The sequence below is a fragment of the Panthera onca genome, chromosome C2 (genome assembly GCF_046562875.1).
Source record: "Panthera onca isolate mPanOnc1 chromosome C2, mPanOnc1 haplotype 2, whole genome shotgun sequence".
NCBI lineage: Eukaryota > Metazoa > Chordata > Mammalia > Carnivora > Felidae > Panthera > Panthera onca.
Window position 1 is genome coordinate 153,768,951 of NC_138347.1, and position 22,884 is coordinate 153,791,834.

Below are 22,884 nucleotides of genomic sequence, written 5' to 3' on the forward strand. Positions count from 1 at the left end.
TCCGAGTGTCCTTTGAGCACCGTGCATATTGAGTGTAGAATTCAGTGGCTAATCGGCATGACCCAAAATGCATTGTGGACCTTGTAGATTTGAAAAGGAAATACCCGGGGAGTTCTTTACACTTGCTGAAAGTACTCATTACTCCATTAGCCGAAGCTCACGTGTGAAGTATACTCCTTTTCTTCATCTTTATTTACAACCCTTCATGGGAGACCTCTCGTAGAAGAGGAAAAGCTAGGAAAGCAGATGTTTGTAGGATAACTCTGAGCCATCATAAGGAGCCTGGGCACTTCTCTGGTTGTGAGGAGACGGGTTTTGTCCTATCAGGGTTCAAAAGCACGCATGTTTTATTGGATTGTTCCAGTGCCTTGAAAATTGGTAGTGTGGGAGGTACTGACTTTGACCAGCAGAGTAAAGGGGAGCATTCGGAGCTTCGTTAATCTCACTCTTATCAACCACGCTCGTACCTGGCAGAAGAGAAAAATCAGAGGTTGGGTGATGAGAGGAAGACTGATGTCGTTAATGTCACGCTGGCGTGTCATGCTCTGTCTTCACCCTTTCTCCTTAGTCCTGTCTCCAACTCAGTGGGGTTGTCGGCCCAAAATGAGGATCGTGCTTTTATGAAAATTTAAGGGTTTCTTTTTTTCTACAGGGATAATTTTGGTTATGCATAATCGTTGCCCTTCAGATTGACTTTCATTTATCTACTTAGTTTTCTTCTCAAAATTTTATTTACTTTTATTTCTTTAAATTCTCAGACTGACTTTCAAACCTAACTTCCATTTGCTTAGGTGGTCACGCCGTAACATTTCATTAATTGAACATACAAAACTTCGTTCCTTTGGAGAATAAAGAATTCATTTTACCCCCGCGAAATGAAGCACTCGTAAAGATGCCGGATAAGTTTAGGCCCTGTTTTGTAATTTAGATCTACACGTGGGTGGGACTTGTGTCTGACTTGCTCTGTGCTGTATCTTGGAGGAGATTTTCTCCTGGGTGGTAATGAGCTGACATTTGGGTCGTCTGTCATTGCAGGTACGAGGAAATGCTGAGGGCCAAGACCCTTCCCATATCCAAGCTGTCTTATTCTGCCGGTCAGTTTTACCTGGAAGCCGCAGCAAAGTACCTGAATGCAAACAAGATCAAGGAGATGATGGCGGTCCTCTCGAAGCTGGACATAGAAGACCAGCTGGTGTTCCTGAAGTCTCGCAGACGGCTAGCGGAAGCTGCAGACCTGCTGAACGGGGAGGGTCGGAGAGAAGAGGCCGCCTTGCTGATGAAGCAACATGGTTGCCTGTTGGAGGCTGCCCAGCTGACTGCCGACAAGGACTTCCAGGCCTCGTGTCTGCTGGGGGCTGCCCGCCTCAATGTGGCCAGGGATTCGGACGTGGAACATACCAAGGCCATTCTGAGAGAAGCTCTTGACCTCTGCTATGAAACCAACCAGCTGGCCAGCATTGCCGAGGCCCAGTTCCTTCAGGGGGTAATCCTGAGAGACTTTCAAAAGCTCAAGGACGCCTTCTTCAAGTTTGACACACTCAATCACTCGGCGGGAGTGGTGGAGGCACTCTACCAAGCTGCCAGCCAGTGTGAGGTCGAGCCTGAGAAGGTCCTGGCCCTGGCTCCGGGGGGCTTGGAAGTCCTCCTCAATCTGGTCAGGGCCCTCAAAAGAGTGACCAACAATGCCGAGAAGGAGATGGTCAAGTCTTGCTTCGAGTTTTTTGGGATTTCTCAGGTGGATGCCAAGTATTGCCAGATAGCTCAGAACGACCCTGGACCCATATCAAGAATCATTCTTGACCTGGATGTGAACCTGAGAGAGAAGAAAACAAAAGACTGTTTCTTGGTAACGACCGACCAGGTGAAACTGGCCCTCAACAAACACCTTTTGAGCAGGCTGCGTCAGATCACGCAGAGCCTGTTTGGGAAGACCTACGCAGGCGTCTGCGTGAGGTTTATCGTGGGCCTGAAATGTGAGGTCGAAAACTGTAAAGATTTCCACAGGCCCTTGCGGCGCTGCGAGGCCAAGTGTTTGGTTCAGTCAAAGATACACTTGGTGGCAATCAGCGGGTTGCTTTTGGAAGCCAAGAAAGTATTCCCTAAAATCTTAGCAGAGGAACTCGAAGAAATCGATTACGTTTCGTCTGGCTATATGTACGGCCTTTGCAAATCCTTCCTGAACGTCCTCTTCCCTAAGCATTTCCACCAGAGAGTGTTGTCAGAAAACCCCACGGCCTGCAAAGAGATCCTCAAACCGAACTACAAATCCTTTCGGTCGTACAGGGCAGCTCTGAAAGAGTACGTCCGTCTTCTGTTTCAAAACGAGAGGGCACGAAGCCGCCGGGAGTCTACAGACCTGTGGCTGAACGCCATGCAGGCGTTCCTGGTCTCCTCCAACTATCCGGAGGAGTTCGAAAAGCTGCTCCGTCAGGAGGAGGACAACTACAACAGGGAACTCAAAGCTCTAGAGGCTGAAAAGGAGGAAAGGGGCAGGGGGAGGGGCGGCAAGGTGAAGGGAATAGAAGGAAAATTCGGCATGTTGGCGCCCAACAAGGACGATGACGGTGCCGAGAAGACCCACCTGTGCTTCATCCGGCTGCTGGAGAATTGCATCGACCAGTTCTACGTGTACAGGAACCCAGAAGACTACAAGAGGCTCTTTTTCCGTTTCATGAACGTCCTCGTCAAGAGGTGCAAGGAACCGCTCATCCCCAGCATTGGAAACACGGTGGCCCTGTTGGAGTTCCAGTTCGTCCACTGCGGGGTGGTCCTGGCCCGCCTGCGGAAGAACGCCATCCTCCGCCTCCCCAAGAGCTACATCGCGCTCTTGCACTACTGGGAGTTCCTGGTCAGCAAGAAGGACAGGGAGCCCGGGGACGTGTTCTCCATCGTTCAGGAATACAAGCCTAAGGACGTGGCCAGAGCCATTCAGGATTTCCGGTTCCACCTCTCCTACCTCGTCAAGGTGCTCTGCGGCCAAGAGAATGGGAACTTCAACGTCCTGCTCGACGCCTTCGGTGAGATAGACTGTGTGGTGTCCGGGGAGGCAGAGCGGACCCTGGTGCTGTGCTTGGTGATGCTGGTCAACGCCGAGGAGGTCCTACAGCCGTACTGCAAGCCTCTCCTGTGCCGCCACTTCCAGGAGATCCAGACGAGGCTGCAGCTGATGAGTAGGGACTGCCCCGACCGGGTGCCCGAGAGGCTCCTGAAAGCGGCGAAGCGGGCATTGATGGCGGGCAACGTGAAGTCGGTGGCTGAGGCGCTGCGGGACCTGCTCTTCGAGCGGGACGAAGAGTACCTGATGGACTGCTGCTGGCGGTGGGACAGCGCGCACGCCAAAGGGCCCGTGGTCCGCGGCCTCTACCACGAGGAGGTGAAACTGAGCCGCCTGCCCAGCGTGGAGCCCGCGGACTACCTTGCTGACCCCGAGTGTGAGATCGGTCAGGACGAGACGGACGAGCTGGCGTCGGAAGACCGAGACCCCGTCCTCGCCGCCATTCTTTCCCGGAAGCAGCGGAAGGCTTCCGTCCGGCGCAAGTTGAGGAGGGTGTGCCTGGTCGTGTCCTTGTGCATCAGCTGGAGGAGAAGGGTGAGCACCCAGGCGGAGTGCTTCCGAGAGGAGACCAGGGAGCCCGGGGCCGGGAACTTTAAGAAGGCCGACATCGACAGGACCCAGTGTGACCTGTGTGGGGTGAAGTTCAGCCGAGGTCCTGACAACTATTTCGGCCCCGGGAAGGCACTTGAAGGAGCGGCTGCGGAGGCCGTGGCCCCTTCCACGGCCGAGCCGGGAGACGAGGAGGGTCCGGAGAAGAACAGCGAGTCTTACGAGCAGCACATCCGCCTGGAAAGCCATCAGAGGCAGCAGGTGGCCTACCAGAGGTACTTCGAATTTTTCCATGAGAAGGTGGACCCGGCCATCGACGAAGGCAAGCTGCTGGTGCAGGACATTGAGCAGAGCGTGTGGATCCGCAGTCACCTGGGCTCCAAAGAGCACAGCCACATGTTGCAGAGGAAGGTCCAGGAGAACATCAAGAAGGTCTCGGATACGGTGGAGGACCTCTACAGGCGGAAGGCCTGGGCTGGTGGTAAGGCGTCCCCAGAAGTTGGGGCCCGGGGGGGCGTGTCAGAACCCAGGCTTTGAGAACACATGTCAGATCAAGTCCTGGGAATGACAGAGCTTGGCGTTGGCAGAAATACAAGTGAGGAGCGGGTGTTCTCAAACCACGGCAAACCCCCATTATTTGAACCACCCCACCCCACTGAAAACATGTGGTTATCTTGAGTCGGGATGGTTTCCCTGGCACCACACAGAAGAGAGGGCCTTGCTCACTAGTTCTGTGACGAGGACGTCGGGAGGGCGTTTCAAGTTCTGTGACAAGGACGCCCTACGGAGGGCGTTTAACGTCCCGAGGAAACTCTTCAAGCTTCCGATCTGTTCTCCAGTGACCATTTCTTGAGCACCTACTCTGTTCTGAACGTTTGACTAAGATATGGGGCTGCATAGCTGGTCTCTTCCTTTTTAGGAGGGTTCTTAAACCATACCCGGCGTGAGACCTTAACAGTAAGAATTCTTATGTGGCCTTTGAATCGATTTCCTCTAACTTCCTTGTTCGCGATTTCCTAGCAACACCGAGTGCAAGTCGTGTTATGTACCAAATAAGTGAAGTTTCGTGTTTAAAACTCATTCTGTCATCCAGACACTCCAGTGTAAGGTTTAAGGACATTTTGATGTTTATTTATTCTGGGGAGGGACAGAGACAGAGACAGAGCATGAGCCAGGAATGGCAGAGAGAGAGGGAGACACAGAATCCAAAGCAGGCTCCGAGCTCTGAGCTGTCAGCGCAGAGCCCCACACAGGGGTCGAACTCGTGAACTGCAGGATCATGGTCTGAGCCGAAGTCCGATGCTCAGCCGACTGTGGGTTTAATGACATGCTGAACGAGGTTCCCTGAAAGGTTTGCTGTTGGCAGCCTCTACCGTCACACAGTGATGGCGTCAGGCTAGCATTTAATTGCAATTTACGTCTGAGGTGGCAGAAGGTGGCTGTGGGTCCTTATCCCGTCGTCCCCCTCAGAGGAAGCACACAGACGGCCCTTGGGAGGTAGGGGCTTTGGTAGCGTCCTATGGGTGGGAGCCTCAGGAACTTTGCCCTAGAAGGCAAGCCTGGGGGGTGTTGTGGGGGATTCCCAGCCTGCCTGGTTCCTGCGGCAGCCCCTTCACTCAGAGCTCTTGTTCTTTGGTTCCTGTAGCAGAGGAGGTGATGGCTCATTTGGTCAACATGTTGATCCCGTCCGTCAGGGATGCGCGGGCGTGGCTGATGAAGGCAGAGCTCCACTTAAATGAGGAAGGTAAGGAGCCAATTATCCCAGGGCGATGCTCTGGGTCTCGTGGCTCTTGGTTCCGCTCATTCCCAGGTCAACGCGAAGTGGGGTCACCTATAACGTCCACTCACTGTCTAGGGTCATCTTCCCCCAGTGAGTCGAGTAACATCTGAGTTCCCCCCTCTGACCGAGGGCTCATGTTAGTTGCTTTTTCCAAAATCTCTTGTGCCGCTCATGGGCTCCTATCGATGACACCCAGTCACTACTCATGCTCAATACAGTGACTCCCACGCGTAGACAAAGTATTGAAGAGCCGTCTTTTGGCAAACAGGGTCGCCTCTGTCAACCATTCATGTAAGTCCGCGAATATTTATTGAGGGCCTAGTCTGTGTCAGCGCTGTTCTGGCCTTGGGGATATAACGCCAACGCATTTGTGAGCAAAACAATATCACAGGGGAGACTTACACACCCCTTCCTAGAGGGTTAAGGGCTTGTACGGAGTGAGTCAGGTTTCTCTCCTGACAGAACGATCTTGCCAAATTCTGTATCATCCCTCTTGCCCATCCCAACTGCCACCCCCTCTTGGCCAGACCTAATCTTTTCTTAGCCCGTATATTTCATATGCCCCAGATTGCCCTTCTGTGGGTCCTCCTAATCCAGATGCTACTGGAAAATCTAGACCCCAGAGCCGGGGAAGACTAAAAGGGACTTGGCCCAAAAATCTGTGTCGGGGAAAAATATCCTTAGAATATATTCCCTGCCAGGACCATGATTTTTGTGATTGTTTCAAAAGGGAGATGACTGGCATACCACCTCGAGTTTGTGGTTGAATTTGGGTTTTTGTTTGATTTCTTTGCCATTTAAAGGGCCTCTGAAATCAGGGCAGAGGCACCAGCCTGTACAAGAACTTAATTCTAGAGAAGGGTGTTTCCTTTGGCTCTGACCCAGGCTTTTTTGCCCTTTAATTTAAAACAATTACAGAGACATTAGGTTTTATTAGCACGTTCTGTTTTACAGTGGTGTGAAAAAAAAAAAAAAAATCACCGTTCTGTGCTTTGTTCCCAGTGTTGTGTTTGTTTCTTTTTGGCTTTTGAAACAGGTATTGTCCAGGAAGATGATTACGAAAATGAAGCCGAGGACTTTGGTGAACTCCGTCCTCGAAGGCGTTCGCGGAAAGGTGGAAAGCCGAGAAAATACTAATGTCCGCTCGGCTGCTGCCTCCTAAGCCTTCAGAACATTCCATCCTGACTTAGAATTCTGAGTGCTGGGGCAGATGGGGGGGGAAAAGAATGTAAATTAGCTTAAAAGGGGGAGTCTAGCCATGCCTTTGATTTTTATTCTCGTTACAAGAGCTGCGTGTGCCCAGGGTCCACGTAGGCCCTCTGCTGGCCACTCCTTACCCCCAGGCCACCCTCTGCTCATCTCTGAACCTGCTTACAGCCAGGGCCCTTCTGTTACGGCCTCTTGTCTCCGTGCAACTTTTCTGCCCTCCTTCTCCCCATTTTTTGTGACCATTTCCAGCTACCTGTGCGAGTGACGGTGAGACTACCTCAGAATGTAGTCAAGAACTCCCCAGCGTCCTATGGGTGGGAGCCTCAGGACCTTTGCCCTAGAAGGCAAGCCTTGGGGGGCGTTGTGGGGGATTCCCAGCCTGCCTCTCCGAGGTGGTCCTAACTCTGCCTTGGCTATGGTGCAGACATTCCACAAGTGTTTGTATGTAGCCCAATGTGTCTCACTTTCTTGGTTGAAGGAGGCTCTTGCTTTACCCCCAACTCCCACTGAGCCAGCGGCCATCCGTATGGTCCCATTCTGGAGGCCTTCGTGCCGCTCACGCTTCCTGCCCACCCTCTGCCCTGCCCCCCAGCTCAGCCTGTGTGAAAGCTCGGCTTACGTCGGTCCTTCCCCGATCTGTCCTCGCAGCAGAGCCAACTTCCCCCCCCCCGCCGTGTTGCTGCTGCTTTTGCTGCTTAGCGTTTTCTCTTTATTGTCTTTCTAAATGACTCTATTTCCTTGTTTCTAATTTTTATTCCAGGTGGTTTTTATAAATTTCACTTGCCGGAAAAAAAAAATCAAATCTTGCCATATTATCACATTTTTATAAAGTGAAATCATTTCTCTTACGTGGAGCTGTCCGTTGACTTATTTCCGGTCTCCACTCAGTCAAGGGGTGGATCCTGGGGCTGGTTCTCTCTGGCCAGCTGGTTGACGCCTTCTGAAATGAAGACATCCGGGGACTCACAGCTGGTTGCGGTGTCTTGAGGGCTTGCCTGTGTCTCCTGAGCGTTTAGGGTGTGGACTGTGGGAGTTTTGTCACTGCTGCCTATTGGGACTGCCCCCAACAAGAACATTGCCCCGGGAGGCAGGAGACCCGGGGTCAAATCTTCTCCTGACCCCACTGAGCTGTGTAACCTGGGGTGGTCAGATCACTGAGTGCCTGGATGTGGCACTTGAGTCCGTGGGAGCTCGGGGTCTGCTGTGGGACAGAGGCGGTGACATGGGAAAAACAGCAGTGATAGAAATGCATATCATGTGGGTGGCAGCTTCATTTACATAACCCAGTGGGGCCTCAGTTTCCCCTTTAGGGGAGTTGAATGGTCTCAGAGCCCTTTGTGCGTGCCCTGATGCCCAGTGGCTCTGTAGCTTTTGCCATGGGTTCGAGCACCCTCAGGTCTTGGCTCTGGGATCTCAGGATTTGCTTGCGTTGGATGAGCAGGACAGCTGAGTCTCCAGAAACAAAGCGTCCTCTGTCCTCTGATCCTATGCCTCAAGGTCCAGGAGGCTCATGACTGGGCCAGATGAGCCTGCTACCTTCTGGGTCAACGGTGTCTGATAGAACTCCCTGGAGAGAACCACTCCCGAGAATCTACCTCCTCGACTCATAGGGGTCCTCGACTCATAGGGGTGCAGAGGCTGGGGAGAGAGGAATGGGATTCAGCAGTATGGTCAGCAATTTCCCCCGATGACCTCAATCCTCAGGCCCCACCCGGTCCAGGGGCTTTGGTGTCCCAGGCCTTGCCTGGAAGTCCGGGAAGGGGGTAGGTGTAAGGGGTCCCTAAGAGCACTCTCATGTTCGGGAACGCTGGCAGGGCTCATGGGACTCAGCCAAAGCTCTACGGAGCACCATCTGTAAAGGGAAAAGGCACATGGGCGGAGTCGAGGGGGATGTCAAGTGCAGGCCTCTGAGGGTCCTCTCCCGGTGAACTCCCACAGGATACACTTAATTCCCCCACTGACAAGTGTGACAACACATGTGAATTGTTGCCGATCAAAAATTATTAGCGACTCAGTGCTCAGAGTTTTTGACGGGGGCTGCTCATGTAGGCGTCCTCTGCCTAGCACGTAGCAAGTCCCAGAGTCTCAGACGGAAAGCAGGTGTTCCGCATGAACTACGGTGTACAAACAGTGAGCACCGTGAGGTGCGGTTATCGGTTCTGAGGACGGCAGGAACCTTCCAGAAATTCAAGTTCCCAGACGCCAGCCAAGGGGCACCTTTCCGAGCAAGCCTTTCAAAAGCTAACAGACCTACTGTGTTAACTCTCTTCCGCCTCAGGGGTCCCCCCAGGCTGGAGCTCTGTCGTGATCACCCCCACCCCCAGCTTGCTTTGTGGTCCTTCCCCCCACTGTGTACCTCGCTGCTGGACAAGCGTGGACATAGCTAGTGTCTACCTCCCCAGTCAAGAGGGTGGATTCTCAGGGACAGATGACCTTCCAAAACCCCATCATGAACAATCAGCTGTTTTCCTAACTGCCTCAGACATGGATCCCACTTCTTTGCAGTCAGCATTAACCATTTAGGGTGGTGTTTGGGGCCCTTGAGGATTGTTGGGGGAAGGGAAGGGGCTGGATGGCTCCTACCAACACGTACATGCTTTGGCCTGACTGTTCTTAGCCGAGAGCCCTTGTTCTCCTCAAATTCTCTCTGGGGACAAAGGGCCAGTCTTGTAATGACTGGAGGAAGGAAGGACACTGAGGGTCCCTCTTCCTCACAGCCGGCTGCACATGTATGCCAGTGGGATGGGGTTCAGCTAGGATAGGAAGCACGGGACCAAGGTAGATCTGCGTGGCCTCTCGGGTTTCTAGAAGAGCCTCTTTTCTTACTGGATTATCATCGGCACGGGCCATATGACACTCTCACCGAAACACCTGAGTGGGTGAAGCACGTTCTTCTCTGACCGTCTATTTGAACAAGGATTCGTCCACTGCATCCCTCCGTCTCGATTTCTAAAAATATCTTTACTGTTTCCTATGACGGCAAATATAATCCAAACTATTTTTAAAAATCCAGCTCTTACGGAGTCCTCAGTCACCAGCACCACCAATTTGGAATTAAATTTGTATTTATTTTTACAAAAGTGGATTGAACCATACAGCCTCCACTTTAGCTTGAGTTTTCAGTGAGCCATTGGTGTTTGCCATTTTTCCACGCCAGCACATTTAGCTCTTTTTAAAAACTGGACCATATTCATGGTCTTTAGCCATGCCCCCAGCTGAATACGTGAGTTGCTTCCAATTTTACACCGTCCCAGATGCTCCCGGACACTTGCTGTAATGCTTCTCTAATTTAAATCCCTGAAAGTAGGAATGCTGGTAATAAACATACAACTGAATATGATTCGGCCCTAAAAAGGAAGGAAATTCGGACACACCCTATGACATGGATGAACCTTGAGGACATGATTCTATGTGAAGTAAGCCAGTTGCAAAAAGACAAATACTACACGAATCCACTTATATGCATCACCTAGCGTGCTTAAAATCGTGGAGAGAGAATGTGGAATGGTGGTTGTCAGACGCTGGGAGGAGGGGAAATAGGGAGGTGTTGTTCAATGGGTAGAGACTTTCAGTAAGATAAAGTCTGGAGACCGATTGCACAATGTGAATGTACTTAATGCTGTTGTGTTGCACGCACAAAAGTTTAAGGTAGTAGATTGTATATTACGTGCATTTTACCACGATTAAAATAATAATCTAATAATAATAAATAATTTTTTAAATCCCCCCAAACAAAAAGTGGAATGTCAAGTTCAAAGGTGATTCCAGTTTGAATTTTAATAATGTTGGCGAAGTGCCTCCAGAGGGGCTGTCCCGGTCTTGTTTCCACCGCAGGGTGTGAGAGATCGCTTCTCCCACAGCCTCTCCAACATGGGCATTGCCGATCTGTTCTCCATCATGATTTGGTCATGGCAAATGGGGACAGAGAGAGGGCAGAAGCTGACACTTAACTTGAAGTGTAATGAAAGAACGTTCTTCTGTTCAGCCCATCTAGACACTTGAGTGGCCACAAAGTGAATTTGGGTTACAGTGTTCTTCAGGGTAAGTGTAGATCTCTGTGGATGCCTCCGGAAACTCCAGACTTATTCTAGCTCTTCCCCATCCCATCCCACTCCCTAACCTTAAAACCATGACTCCAAATATCACGGACTGGCCTACATAGTTCCCTGAAACAGCTGTCCTGCAGAATCACTAAAACTTGGGTTAAAAATAGCCTCGGTCTCTAAAAGAAGGTTAAGTCCCTGGAAACAAAGCCCTCTTAGAAATGTCCCCACCTCCGTAAAGGGCACACAAAAGCTGCCCCAGCTCTTTCCCCAGAGCTGGTCTCTACTCGTGACTACCCCTCCCTGCCCTGGAAACAGATTGTTGCCTGAAATCTTTTCCCGTTCTTGGTCCATCGATGGAAGAAAAGCAGGGAATAAGGGAGTATAATGCAATTACAAACAAGCTACAAGCTCGTGTCCTTATTTCCATTTTATAAATGCCCAAATGGGCTCAGAGGCTTTAAAGAGCATGTCTGAATTCCCATAACTAGTATAAGGAGCCAAATTTCAATCTTACGTCTCACTTCAAAGATACAGCGGTGACAGTACCCTGCTTCCCAAGGGCAACCCCTCCCCCCAAAAGGTCCTATCAGTCATTCGGGTCGCAGCACCACTGAGGAGGGCCAGATGACGTGTCAGGCAGAGAACAGAGAATTCTGCAGCACCAGGAGACGTTTCTAGACAACAACCCACCTAAAGAACGCCCGGTACCTTGCTGATGGCTTCTCCCTCCCCCTTAGCAAGTGGGAGACACATTTTCCCGGATGGTGGGTGGGAGTGAGGATCAGCTATCTCCTGTTGTTGGCAGACCCAGCTTCTCTGCTGTGGGAAGGACTGAAAGTTTATCGGGTTAAACAGGGAGCCTTCCCATGAGCTCTTAACCCCTGTGCTGTTACAGAAGTTGCCAGGTGGGGAGACGGCCTCTGGCCAGCCATCCGACTTTGCGCTCTGCGGTCAGGATCTCCAAAGCATATTTAGAGTGACAAGATCAGGCAAAGCCAGTCTCAGTTGCTTCGGAAAGATATTTGTGGCTGCAGGGAGAGCGGCCACTGTACCTGCTGTGTGGATTTGCCCATCCTTTGGGTCATAAACTTAAGGATGATCCCAGGGACACAGATGTCTGGCAATTGCATGGTGTTGGTCCAAAAGGACGTTCAAGGCATCCCAGACCCCAGATCAGCTTGCTGGAGAAGGCCAGGGATAATTTAGTGAGCGTGTGTGTGTGTGTGTGTGTGTGTGTGTGTGTGTCAGAGAGAGAGAGAGAGAGAGAGATGGAATTTGAGATGTTAGGCATTGAGATGGCTATTATGGCAGGAGGATCTATGAATCCTGGATTCCTGTCCTGCAAGGACCCTGAAGGAGACAGATGTGTGAGGAGAAATGACCAGAGAAATACCACAACGTTGTACTGTTACCTAAACGCTCTGCCCCAAACCTGCAAAAAGAGTACATATCCACATCCACATCCGTCTCCAGATTATATTCCAGTAGTTAGGAGCCCCCTGCTCAAATCTGCCTGAGCTTCCTCCCCGCCAATGTGCTGGGTCAAGGGGGAGCCACGGGTGGCTCTTTCTCCTGCTCTTAACACTCTTGGCTCTACACCTTCTAACCCCCTGGCAGCAACCTTGACCTTGAGTCTCCCCACTGATGATACCCTCCTGCTACATTCCCTGGCATCTGTCCTGAGCTGTGAAGACACACTCATCTAGCTGTGGGGCTTAAGACAAGGCAAAGAGCTACGACAATCATAATGGCTGTCACTTAGTGAAAAAGTACTTCAGTACTGGCTCACGTAACTACCACCACAACCATCCCCATCCCACCCAGGGAGACTGAGGCTCTGGGAGCTCTAGCCAGCCCTGTCCCTCAGGACTACCCACCTGCTCCAGCCCCAGCGCGTGGGGACCACAGAGAAGTTAGTTTGTGTATAGAGACAGAAAGGGTGGAGGTTTTCTTGAGAATCAAAACACTATTCTTCGATCTTCTACTCCACCAACTTCCCCTTCCGTTCAGTTTCCCTTCAAGCAAACGTCAGCGTGTTTCCATTTCTCTGGAGTCCTTTGGCTTCTTCGATTGCCGACTTGCAGGTGTTAATCTGGCACTGGGGGAAGGAGGGGGCGGCATCTGTTTTTTGTCACAGTTCACAAAGTCCGTTGTCTTGGTGAGAGCTACGATGTTGGGGATTCTTGCCGCCATGTTGGTGGTCTTGTTGGCCTCGAGGGAGGGCCCTGGGGACAATACAGGGGGTCTGGCACATCCAAGGAAGGGAAAGAGTCCCTCACACGGAATGCTACCGAGTTCACAAGGGAGGAAACGGAACTACAGATGAGGTGGGTGACTTTTTCAACTTTTTTTTTCAAGCTTTTTCAGAGCTTCTGGGGCAGACGTAGGGGAAAAACACTTTAGCTCTTCTGCTAGGGCTCTGAGACCAGAAGAGCTGCATGAAAGGCAGCTGGTCATCCCAGACTTTGTGTCCCTGATGACACACACCTGAGCCCTCAGAACCACCCGCAGGATCACCGAGTTTCGTCATCAGCTCTTGTGGCTCATCAAAACCCAGACCTTAAGAACCCAAATTGGGTTAGAGTTCTCAGGGAGATCTAGGTTTGTAACTGAAGTGCTTTCCTGGAAGCACTTTCCTCCTATCAAGGGCTTTCAAATAAAAATTGTAAAGCAGCAGAGATCCTGTTAGAACAAAAATAGACTCTGGAGATGCCGGGCTGTCAGGCCATCTATGCTGAGGAGGGGGAATGTGGCCTGGGCACCAAGGGCACAGCTTCTGAGTGAGCAGGACTCTTGCCAGGAGTAGAGAATAGCATCTCTGAACGCTTGCCTGCACGCGCAAGTGTGTGTGTGTATGGAGGGCTGGGATATAAAGGAAGAAGGTACATGTGGTTGAATTTCTCATTCCGTCTGTTCCTTTGCATATAATTTAAAGGGAAAAGAGTGCACGGGCTGTCCGGGGGTGTCCAGGTGAAATTAAACCACTGCCGTTTAGTTCAAGTGAACTGCACTCCACAAATATGTCTGAAAAGGAGTCTTTGCCAAAGGACAAACACTGTTTTGTCTACTCTTTTTATGGGAGTCAATTAAACAAATAAAGTGGGAGCCTGCCATCTGAAGGGTCTACAAATCCCTGTCTCATCCTGAGGGACGGTAGTGGGCCTATGGGGTCAGGGTGAGGAGGCAGGGATTGAGAGTGGGGGTTGGGGGTGGAGAGAAACTGCACAGCGGGAGGGGGCTGTCTGACAGGAGAGAACTAGAGGCATTTTGGCTAAACCTCCCCCCGCCACTGATGATAACCAGGTGAATTAGTTGGCCAGGGCCGCCATAACAAGGTACCACAGACTGAGGGCTTAAAACGACAGAGATGCATTTCCTCACAGTTCTGGAGGCTGGAAGTCAGAGATCAAGGTGCCAGCAGTTTGGTTTTTCTGGAAGCTTCCTCTCCTATGCTTGGAAATGGCTGTCATTTCTGTGTATCTTTGCATGGTCTCCCCTCTTTGCGTGTCTGTGCCCCAATTTCCTCTTTCCGTAAGGATACCAGTCATATTGGGTTAGAGCCCATCATAATTAGCCTAAAGGCCCTATCTCTAAATACAGTTACACTCTTAGGCAGTGGGGATTAGGACCTCAATCCATGAATTTTGGGGGCCATGGCTCAGCCTATAGCACCAGGTAAAGGCCTCAGCTTTGCTGAGCAACCCTTGAGGCAGAATGACTTTGGTTGGAGCTCTTAGCCCCAGTGGCCCAAGTGCAGAGGGCGGAGCCTGTGATGGTGACTTTGGGCTGTGGAGGGGGGACTGAGGGTTGATGGCATCCGGTTGACTCTACCGCTGAAAGTGGGGTGTGGACAGCTGGCTGGCTGCGGGGGACCCAGAGGCTGTCCAGTGAGCTTTCTCTTCTGCCTCCCTTTGCGCTTTTCTGATCCTACTGCCTGAACATCTCCCTCACTCCTGCAGCCTCGGTTTCCCTGCTGTGCTCGTGACTTCATAGGAAGTCTTCCCGCCCCAGCGCCTCTTCCAAGGACCTGCTGACCTTTTCTGCCTTGAAGTGTCAGTGGCACAGTAAACTCAAGCGCCCCAAATAAGTGCTCTGCCCCTTGGGCCATGTTTTGGTCCTGATTTCTCAATTTCCATCAAGGGCCCTTTTCCCTTCAGTCAGGAGTCTCAGAAGAGGCTGGTTGCGTCCCTCAACAAGACCGTGACCTCCCCGAGGGCAGGACTTGGGCTGTTCCACTGTGGCGTCCCCCGTGCCTCTGCGCGCATCCTTCAGTAGGCACCCAGGAGCTATCTGGAGACTGAGGGAATGACTCTCCAACTCGGTTTTATTCCCAAAGCTAATTTGTAATCGATCACCCAGCCTGAGAGATTGCTCAATGTCATCCACCCTTCCGCAAACACTTATTGGACGCCTACTACGTGCTTTGACAGTCGATTTCATGGACTGAAATGTAGCCGGGTGCTAGGGATGTGGGACAGAGTAGGAGGTGCCCGGAGTGTCCTTGGAAGACAAGTCCACACTCCCCTGCCCCCCAACTGTTTCCTCCGTCCTGACTCAGGTGTTCATTCCCTCTCACTTGGACTACGGCACCCTGTTGGAGGCGGTCATGGAGAGGATGACCTCCAAGCTGGATCTGGTTCCTCCACCCCTTCCCCTGTCCTTGGAATGTTCGTTTCAACCATGTTTCCCATGGTGGGAGTGGCTTTCAAGGACACTGCCTTGAGAGAGCAACGTGTCGTTGAAATCCTCTGGTCACACCGCCCTCAGTATACCGGTGCCGGTTTGTGGACCAGCACCCGCCCCGTCCGGGGCTGCTCAGCTTTGTGGCTTATTTGTGGCTTAGCCACACCGTCTGCTTCCTAAAGCTCACGTTGGCCACGTCGTTCCACTGCTCAGAGGCACCTGGACACCAGCCTGCTGATCAGGCTATCACTTGTCCAGACTCCTCTGCCCCCAAGGCACTTCCTGTCTTTCCTACTCGTTCCGAGGGTTTACTGCACTTTCCAGCATCTGCACTTCTGCCCATTGCTACTTTCTGCCTGGAAGTCCCTTTCCCAGCCAGACTCACCTGTCGAAACATTTCCTTCCCTTAATCCCCTTCCCCCCCCCCCCCCTCCAGGCCGCCACCTCCAGGAAGACTTCCCTAACCCCCCACGTGGAAATTCTCCTATTGTTCAGGGGAGGGGTTGCCGCGCTGCTCCCCGGCAGGCAGTCTCCACACCTCCATTGCGCCGTTTTAGCAGAGGCGGAATAGGGCTTTAGTGCGCCTGCCTGTCCCCATCTAGCCTGGACTGCCCAGTAGAGCAGTCGCCAGCCACATATGGGGATTTTAAGTAAAATCAGCTCAGATGAAACATAACTGAAAATTCGGTTCCTTGGTCACACCGGCCACGCTTCCAGTGCTCTGTAGCCACATGTGGCTGGGGGTTCTGTGGTCTAAAACGTTGCCATTGCCCCAAAACGTTCTGTTGGACAGCGCAGCTCTAGATCCGGAGCTTCTGGAGGCCTGTCCTGGTGGTAAGCATGGGGCTTGACCCACGGCAAAGTGCTCCATAAAGGCTTGTTGAACGAAGTCGGACATGTGCTTTGGAGGAAGTAAAGACAAAATCTTTGGTGAACGCTGCGGTCGTCCAGAGTGAACCGGGAGCTGCCCCCGAGGGGCAGAAGGACGGGGCGGGGCGGAGGGGGAGGGCAGGGAAGGCCTGGGAGCCAAGCACCTACTACTTGGCCAGGAGTAATGCACAGCCCCCTAAATTTGATGGGGCTGGTGCTGGCGGTGGTGGTGGTGGGGTGTGTGTGTGTGTGTGTACGTGTGGGTGCAGACAATTGCTATTCTAGACAGATTTTCCCATCTGGATGAGACACATTTTTGGCTCACAGCTTAAAACAGAATCAGGGCCAAGAGCGTGCTCTCGAGCGCTTGCGTCTGGGACTGTCATAATGTTTGAGTGCTGCTTGCTTTGTTCCCTGTCCCCCTGTGCTACCTTGCCCCGCCCTGCCAGCCAGCCGGGCAGGCTGGCAGAGGAGCCGGCTCCCCCCCCCCAAGCCTGGCTTCTGAGAAGGGACATGGAGAGAGTAAATGCATGGAGGCCCCGGTACAGGGGGAAGAGCAAGCCTCCTGGCTTTTTTCCAGCCCGAATCTGGGGCTGTATGTCAGTCTTAGCTTCAAACAGACGCACTTCCCTTGCAGCAACAACGAGCTGGTTTCTCCGGGAAACCCAGGCTGCAAGCCCTCCGGCTGTGAGTGGGAGGCTCTGAGCTCCGTCAGGTGCAAAGCAAGAAGTGAGGCATCTCCCCCGTCAAACTTAGTCGCCTTCCCCCTAAATGCTCCCAGGCGTTCGTGTCACGAGATACTTTCCACGCCTGAGAATCAGTCTGTCCCTGGCCAAGGAATGGACGCTCAGCTCCTTTTCCTTCAAGGATGTTCACGAGCTACCCAAGCACGGCAATTGTGGCCTCTGTGCGGAGCGCCCGGTGCCCGGCGGGCAGCTCAGGGCTGTCGTTGTGCTTAATCTTCCCAGTGACCTTGAGAGGCAGGCAGTGAACGCTCTGCGGATGTAGAAACTGAGGTGTGAGGGGGCGAGGCTGTGTGCCGGAGTCTTTCCCTCACCCCCTCTCCGAGCACAGCTCCACACCTCACTGGTAGAAACACGAGGGATGTTACTGGCTCCCCCCTCCATGCCCTTGGCAGCAGTCGGATTGGCCCCTCCCGCCAGCCAGCCTGAGCCATGCACCCCAGCCAGACCCGATACAGCTTCAGGTACCTCTGACTCCCTCAACTCCTGTTAAACCATCAACCTCCGCCCCCCCCCGCATCAGTAGCACAGATGCCTTTACAGAAGATGACATTGTCGGGCAGGATGTGGGAGCTCTTAGCTGCCTACCACGTCTCCCAGCATTGCTTCCACCACGGACGGGGCAGCGACTGCTCGCTTCCTCCCTTGGGCTCTTCGCGGCTGAACTCACTCGTGCCCCTCTGCACGTTCCCGCCTAAGAGACACCCCCACCTCATCGCTCCTGTGCTCCCCTCCCGTCTTCAACTTTTCTCTCTCCACCCCCTCGTGGCAGATTGTGTTTTCCAAAAATCGGCACAGAAATGTCTCTAGTCCACATGCTTTACCGGCACTTGGACACCCGTCACCAAGAGATGCTTCATTTTCCCTCCTCTTGCACCAGTGGGACTTTGCTACTACCTTAAGGGACAGAATATAGAAGACGGGAACTATTACCTCCAAGGCTAAGTCAGAAAAAGTGGTACGGCTTCCTCCCTCTCCTCACGATTCCTGCTTCTGGCTTCTGCTTAGCACATATCCTACAGGATAAAGTCCGTAAGACCACAGGGGATACGACCCTGTGTATTGCAGTTTTAAAAGACACTCCCCTGACCCAGTTTTGAGGTCCTAACTAGAAGCTGGTTAGTTCTTCTTCCTGATTAGCTAAATCCACCCTCGATCCTATCAGGTTTTTACACCTGGGCCACCACACACACGGGCTACCATACAGCTGCCCCAATTTCCCAGGGCCAGGTACCAAACGGTCAAGGACAGACTCTATGCCCCAGAAATTATTCACACTGGCCAGTCCTAAACCTGCTTATCCTGCCTGCCCCTTCCTTCCTTCAGAAGCCACAGTGCCCACAGTTCTCCTTTCTCGTTTTGCCTCCTGACCAAACCTGGTGCTTCCCTGAGTGGCCCTGCATGGTGTGCTGTGTTCTCCCAGGGAACGGTAAGTAACAAAGCTGTAAAAGTCTTTCAACTTTCTCTCTCTGGTCTCACCATACATCACCCAGGGTAATATCTCAAACACCTCGACACCAGCCCAATTGGTTAGAAGTTGTTGTGTAACAAACCACCTTAACAACCATTGAGAACAGCAGTCATTCATTATTAGAGCTCACAGGTCATGAGCCAGGGCTTGGCCGAGCTTAGCGAGGCTTGCTCATGTGTCTGTGGGTCACCAGGGGGCTTTGCTCTGGGCTAAGCATGGCCAAGCAGTCTCATTTGGAATAGATCTGATCCGTCTGGCTTTCATTCCCCTCCTGGGACCGGTGGGTGAGCCTGGGCTTGTCCTTTTCGTGAAGAAAGCAGAAGCACAGGGAGAAAACTGAAATTCAGAGTCTCTCGAAGCCCAGGCTTAGAGCTTACCTCCACCCTCAGTCTCACGGTATTGGCCAAAGCCAGCCACGTGGATGTCAGGAGTGGGGAATTATGTCCCACCCATAGTGAGAGACCCCTGAACAAGTTATCTAAGAAAGACAAAGGGCATGGGTACAAGGAGGAACCAAGAACTGGGCTTATTAATGAAAATCTACCATTTCCCCCAAATACTGCTACATCCAGAGTTAGATTGGTCTTCATAAAACTATCTCTTATTATTGATCATTAAACTGAAAACAGCGATTTTGGAATAATATATTTTGAAATTGGTTATTTTCAACTGGGTTTTTGCCTGTAAACGCAACAATTACGCATACAAGACAAAACATTAAAATTACACGAGAATATACTATGAATATTAAGGTTTCTTTCCTCCTGACTTTTTAGTTTTCATTCCAATGCTACTGCCCTTTTTCTTTTTCACTTAATAACATACCTTATATGTATTAATTAAAATTAATTAATTAATTAATTAAACATCCCTCTCTCTCTTTTTTTTTTTTTACAATTACAACATACATAGCTTAACAAGTCTCATACTGATGGATGTTTAAATTGTTCCCAATCTCTTACCATCATAAACAATGATGTCGTTCATTCATCTCTGCATACATACGAGAACATGTCTGTAGGATAGATTCTTAGAAATGGATCTGGTGGGTTAAAGTGTGTGTGCATTTGAGATTTTGATAGGTTTTGCTAAATTGCCATGAGCTGATGGTTAATTGAGATGATTAATTTTACAATGTCTGAGAAATGTATTTTCCTATATCTTTACCAAAGTGTTATTACACTTACTAACCTTTGCCCATGGAATAGTTATATCCAGTAATCTGAATTTTAATACTCATTCCTCATATTATCAGTGAGCTTATGAGAACCTTTTCAGACATTTAAAATCCATTTGTGTTTACTTTTCAGTGACGTGTCTATTCATAATGTAATAATTTTGTACGATGACATAGGGTAACGATAGCTATTGTGGTGAGTGTTGTGTAAGGTATGTAATTGCTAAATCAATATGTTATACACCTGAAACTAACATAACATTGTGTGTCAACTATATTTCGATTAAGAAAAAAGATGGAGTAAAAGGGACTTGACTTACCTTTCTGCTTGAACAACAACAAAAGAAGGACAATAGTAAATGACACAATGGCACTTCAGACTCTGACCATCAGGAAAGTGAGCCTTGGGACGTGGGAAACAAATCAGGTGAGCCCTATGATGGCCACAGCTTACTGCCTGGAGGGCATTCCTAGGACATGATGCATGGAGAGAGAAGCTAGGCAGAGACCAGAAGTCTCCCTAAGCTGGGATGGAGTTGGGAGTCTGGTAAAGCCAAAGTGGCTAGAAGTCTCAGGACACAGTGCCGGAGACAAGTGAGTTGTACGAAGAGAGAACTCCAGAGATATGCAGAGGGCGCTGGTCAGGTATTTAGCTTAGTACTGTATGTGAGAAACTACCAGGGGCCAGAGGAAGAGCCATTCAAAAGGATTAGAGGGGGCGATGGTGCACGAAGCTCACCCAGGGCTTGGAATAGTGCCTGTTCTCAAAACCAGAGTAGAATACCTCAGAATTCATAAGGCATCCCAAAAGGGCTAAGAAAAGTCTTGCCTCGGAAGTGAGAAAAATTGACCCTACGCTACATGACTCTCCAGTCCTATCTAACATTAAAAGGATCAGACTGTTTCCAAGTTCCTTAACTGTGCCCCAAAACAACGTTCGAGAGTATTTGTAAGACTGCGATACATCCAACAAGTTAAATTATGATGTGTAGCATTCAACAAAAAATTATTAAGAAGGCAAAGAAGAAGAAAAATGCAGCCCATATGAGGGGGAAAAAAAAATCAATCATTCCTGACCCAGGAATGACACGAGTGACAGAAGTAGTAGATGGGGACATCAAACGATGGTCATGACTATACTCCATGTGTTCAGGAAACTAGAGGAAAGATTGAATATGTTAAGTAGAGACACAGAAGATCTTAAAAAAATATCTGAATTGAACGTCTAGAGATGAAAACTATATTGTGTGAAATGAAAATGCACTGTCTAGGATTAACAGCTGATCAGACAGCTGATCAGAAGAAAAGATTAGCGAGCCTGAATGTATGACTATCAAAACCATCCAAAATCAAATGCATAGGGGAAAAAAAGAACACCGAACAAAACAAAACAAAGCAAAAGAACAGAGCACGAGTGAGCCCGCCAGTGGCACAAATTCAAATGGTTAAATGTAACTTCATTTGGAGCCCTTGAAGGAAGGAGGGAGCCAAATATATAGAGAGAACTAACAGCTGACAGATTTTCCAAGTTGATGAGAATGATAAACCCATAGATCCAAGAAGCTCAATGAAACCCAAGTACACACACACACACACACACACACACACACAAATCAAAGCAAATGAAACCAAAAACTGACTACAGCAACAACAAAACACACACACACACACACACACACACACAAAACCGCACCAAGGCACATTACGATGAAATTTCTTAAAATAAATGGTAAAGAGAAACTTGCAATGTAGCCAGAGAGAATAAAAGGCCCACTATGAACAGAGGAACAAAGGTGAGAATGACAGCATATTTCTTGTTGGAAACAATGCAAGCTAGAAAACCCATCTCTAATGTACTGAAAGAAAAAAAAAAAATCAAGCTGGAAACTATATGCTGAAAAAATATGTCAAAAAATATGGTGAAGAGGTCACAAAACAATGCAATAAAGCCCTCTAAATTCCATCCTTCTATAAAAGCAGCAAACAATGGGCCAAATCTGTGAGAAGCAATGTTTTGAAACTCTGGAAATTAACCAAAGGCTTATAGCAACTCAGAGAATAGTTATTCAAGAAAAATGGCTGATTCTTGGTAACGATAAGGAGCTTTGCGGTGTTTTAACTTATCCCAACCCCATTCTTTACTCCCCATTTCAGTAGTACTTATTCTTAGTACCAGAGGAAACAGAATGAACCTCATTCACAAAGAACTACATTCATTATTTGTTCTGACTGTATGGTGGTTCCCTGGAAGACTGGCTCAAAAGCTTGTCTTTATTTCGCCTAACTTGGACCTGGCCCACTGCTACATCTGCTTCCCGAAAGCCATTTGTCGAAAACCTTTACAAACTGGGGCACCGGGGGGGCTCTGCCGGTTAAGCTTCTGACTTCAGCTCAGGTCATGATCTCACAGTTCGGACCTCGTGTCGGGCTCTGCACTGACCGCTCAGAGCTCAGAGCCCACTGTGGATTCTGTGTCTCCCTCTCTCTCTCTGCTCCTCCCCTGCTTGTGCTCTTTCTCGCTCAAAAATAAATAAATACACACACACCAAAAAAGAAAACTTTACAAGCTAACAGGCTAATGTCTTAGTTGCTGCTTGAGGTGATAGGTAACGGTTAGAGCCAACCAAAGAGTAACCTCAAAGCTCGGGAGGAAAGGCTGGGTAATGAGATACCTAAAAGGACTGTGAAAAGCTATGACGAATTTCTGGAACGATGGAAGTCCACGTGCAGACTCAGGCATGTACGCACGCTCTTAGGAACGACTACAAGAGGGTCCTCAGGATTAACCTGCTGCTGACCTTGAGGCTCTGAAGAAGCCGGAAGTGAAGGTTAAGGTAGGGTTCTAAAGCGTGTGGCTGCATGTTAAACAGGTGCCTCACCAAGCACACAAAACTTCTCCCCAAAGATTAGAAGCGTTGTCGTTCAGGGCATCTAAGGAAACCTCTGTCTCATCATTAATTGACCACTATGGGAACAGAGAATTCAGACCACCCATGAAAAATGATACAGACTGTAAAGTTAGTTCCCTAAATAAACGACTATAATAAACAGCAGCAACAGAAAACACCAGGGGAGGGAGAGAATCAGATTTCCAGTGTTGCTGGTTATAACATTAAAAAAGTACAATTTCCGCAAAAATTAACAGAAGCAAGAAAGTCCGGCTCATTCGTAGGAAAAGAGAAATTAATAGAAACTGCCCCCAAAGAAACCCTGACATTGGAATTACCAGGCAAAGAATTTCAATCAACTGTCTTAAGTATGTTCAAGGAGCTAAAAGAAATCACGGGCAAAGATCTGAAGA

General features: G+C 50.0%; 1 protein-coding gene across 1 annotated transcript in view; it reads left to right on the plus strand.

Annotated features, from left to right (window-relative positions):
- TRANK1 (tetratricopeptide repeat and ankyrin repeat containing 1) overlaps positions 1–7,441 on the plus strand; it is a 79,098-nt gene extending 71,657 nt beyond the window's left edge. The window contains exons 21-23 of the mRNA XM_078432524.2: positions 1,036–4,085; positions 5,250–5,348; positions 6,421–7,441. Of these exons, the coding sequence (XP_078288650.2) occupies positions 1,036–4,085; positions 5,250–5,348; positions 6,421–6,521 (3,250 nt within the window). The 3' untranslated portion in view covers positions 6,522–7,441. The remainder of the gene's footprint in view (positions 1–1,035; positions 4,086–5,249; positions 5,349–6,420) is intronic.
- Positions 7,442–22,884: the final 15,443 nt, after the last annotated feature.